This window comes from Cyprinodon variegatus, unplaced genomic scaffold (assembly GCF_000732505.1).
Source record: "Cyprinodon variegatus isolate N-32 unplaced genomic scaffold, C_variegatus-1.0 Scaffold142, whole genome shotgun sequence".
Lineage (NCBI taxonomy): Eukaryota > Metazoa > Chordata > Actinopteri > Cyprinodontiformes > Cyprinodontidae > Cyprinodon > Cyprinodon variegatus.
The window spans coordinates 285,436-287,251 of record NW_015150595.1 but is presented as its reverse complement, the minus strand read 5'-3'; the positions used below and the strand labels follow the sequence as shown (position 1 = coordinate 287,251).

The following is a 1,816-nucleotide window of genomic DNA, read 5'->3' as shown; positions in this document are numbered from 1 at the left end:
AAATTCTAATATTAAAGTTAGAATTCTGAGATTAAAGTCAAAATTCTAATATTAAAGTTAGAATTCTGAGATTAAAGTTAGAATTCTGAGATTAAAGTCAGAATGCTGAGATCAAAGTCAAAATTATAAGATTAAAGTCAGAATTCTGACTTTTTTCCCATATTAAACTAAGATAAAATTTGAAATTCAGTCAACTTTTTTTTTTCAGTGTCCCCAATCCTCTTCCATATGTTAGTCTTTTTAAGCATATTCTCATTTAGATTATCTTCTGTCACTTTAGTAAAACATAACCGCATTCGGCTTCTCCCGACCAGCCAATAGAATTAAAGAATTAAAATATGAACCAATCACACGCCTGCATTTCAGATCGTATTCTAACCAATGGCGTTGCGAGCTGTGAGCGTTCAGCGGACAACGAACACTGCAGTGCAGCAGCCAACCAGCACACAGCTAGCTAGACCGACTGGACACATAAATATGGATGAAATATCACTAGAAGTCAACCGGTAGGTTAGCTCTCACCGTGTGTTGCTCGTCCTTACCGGAGAGTCTGCTGTTAGAAAGTCATTCGCCGTCAGACGCTACTGTTAACGCACGCGCTGTCCTGCTTACGAGCTGTGCTTACTAACCTGTAATAAACCAACTTAGCTAAACTAAGCTAGCTGGCTAACCAACAGAGCGCCTCGTTAGTTGCTGTGGTAGTTGTGCTCCAGCTGGATAACTAATCCTTAATGATTAATAACAGGAAACTTTAATTATTGCTTATTTTTTAATAGACTACCTCCGGAAGCTAGTGTTGCTCATATGTCTGTCTCTTCCGCATTTATTAGCAATGCTTATTTTAATTGTAAATGCATTAATTAAAGGTGTTCTGTTTAGATGAGCTGTGATACTTAAGGAAACGTAGCCCCTGGTGCATAAACGCAGCGCTTCCTGTGATGCTAAAGCGTCAGTCTGACAGCCAAACGTGAAAGCTCTGTTGTTTATGTTTGCTGGACATTTGTAAACATCGAGTCTTTTAGAGTGTGCAGTTTTCCTTCTCTAACAGCTGTGCAACCCATCCAGATGTTCACTCCCAACTCAACCCTGCTTTCTCCTTGTCTGACATCCAGCTGTCAGAAAGACCCCCTCCACATGGGCTTATAAACATGTCCACAGATGACAGTGTCTCCGAGGATGTGTCCAGCTCAGGGGCTTTGAGCCACTGCCATGCCAGTGCTGATGGAGGAAAGGAGAGCGAGACATCCCTGGTGTCCTCTGAGGGGACATCAGCCTCGGGCCTGGCCGTCTTGGAGGAGAGAAACACCAGCTCCAAAACAACCGGAGGCGGCGTGGAAAGCAGGTATGTGGACATTGCACCAGCATGCAACAGGATCAGGTGCAGACTCTGCTGTGCATGAAAGATCGAGATATGATAGCTATTAAAAAGGTTATATTACTGAATTTATATGCAAAAGGTGAAATTTAAAGTCGTAGGGAGGTCATATTTAAATATCAAATCATTCTGGCTTAAACATGCATATAAATGTACTCTTTATCAGACATATTGTCCCAAACAAAGTACTTGCATCTTAACAACAAAGTCCTGTATTAAAATCTTATCTTCTGCAGGCCAGTTAGTTATACGTCAGCCTGAACCAGGCTAAAATCGGCCAATCACATGTCAACGATCATCTGTCAATCAAATTTTTTCAGTCATAGCATCTTGATTCATATGTCACAGCTAATATACGCAACAGTTGAAATAAGAAATAAGAATCCTTTCCTTTCCCATTAAGTTCCGTCCCAGTGTTCCTGGGGATGGTCGTCTGTGTCT

At 41.1% G+C, this 1,816-nt stretch overlaps 1 protein-coding gene across 1 annotated transcript in view; it reads left to right on the top strand.

Annotated features, from left to right (window-relative positions):
- Positions 1 to 405: 405 nt before the first annotated feature.
- The window catches only part of mphosph9 (M-phase phosphoprotein 9), a 33,112-nt gene continuing 31,701 nt past the window's right edge, over positions 406 to 1,816 (top strand). The window contains exons 1-2 of the mRNA XM_015376837.1: positions 406 to 506; positions 1,113 to 1,342. Coding sequence (XP_015232323.1) covers positions 1,149 to 1,342 — 194 coding nt within the window. The 5' untranslated portion in view covers positions 406 to 506; positions 1,113 to 1,148. The remainder of the gene's footprint in view (positions 507 to 1,112; positions 1,343 to 1,816) is intronic.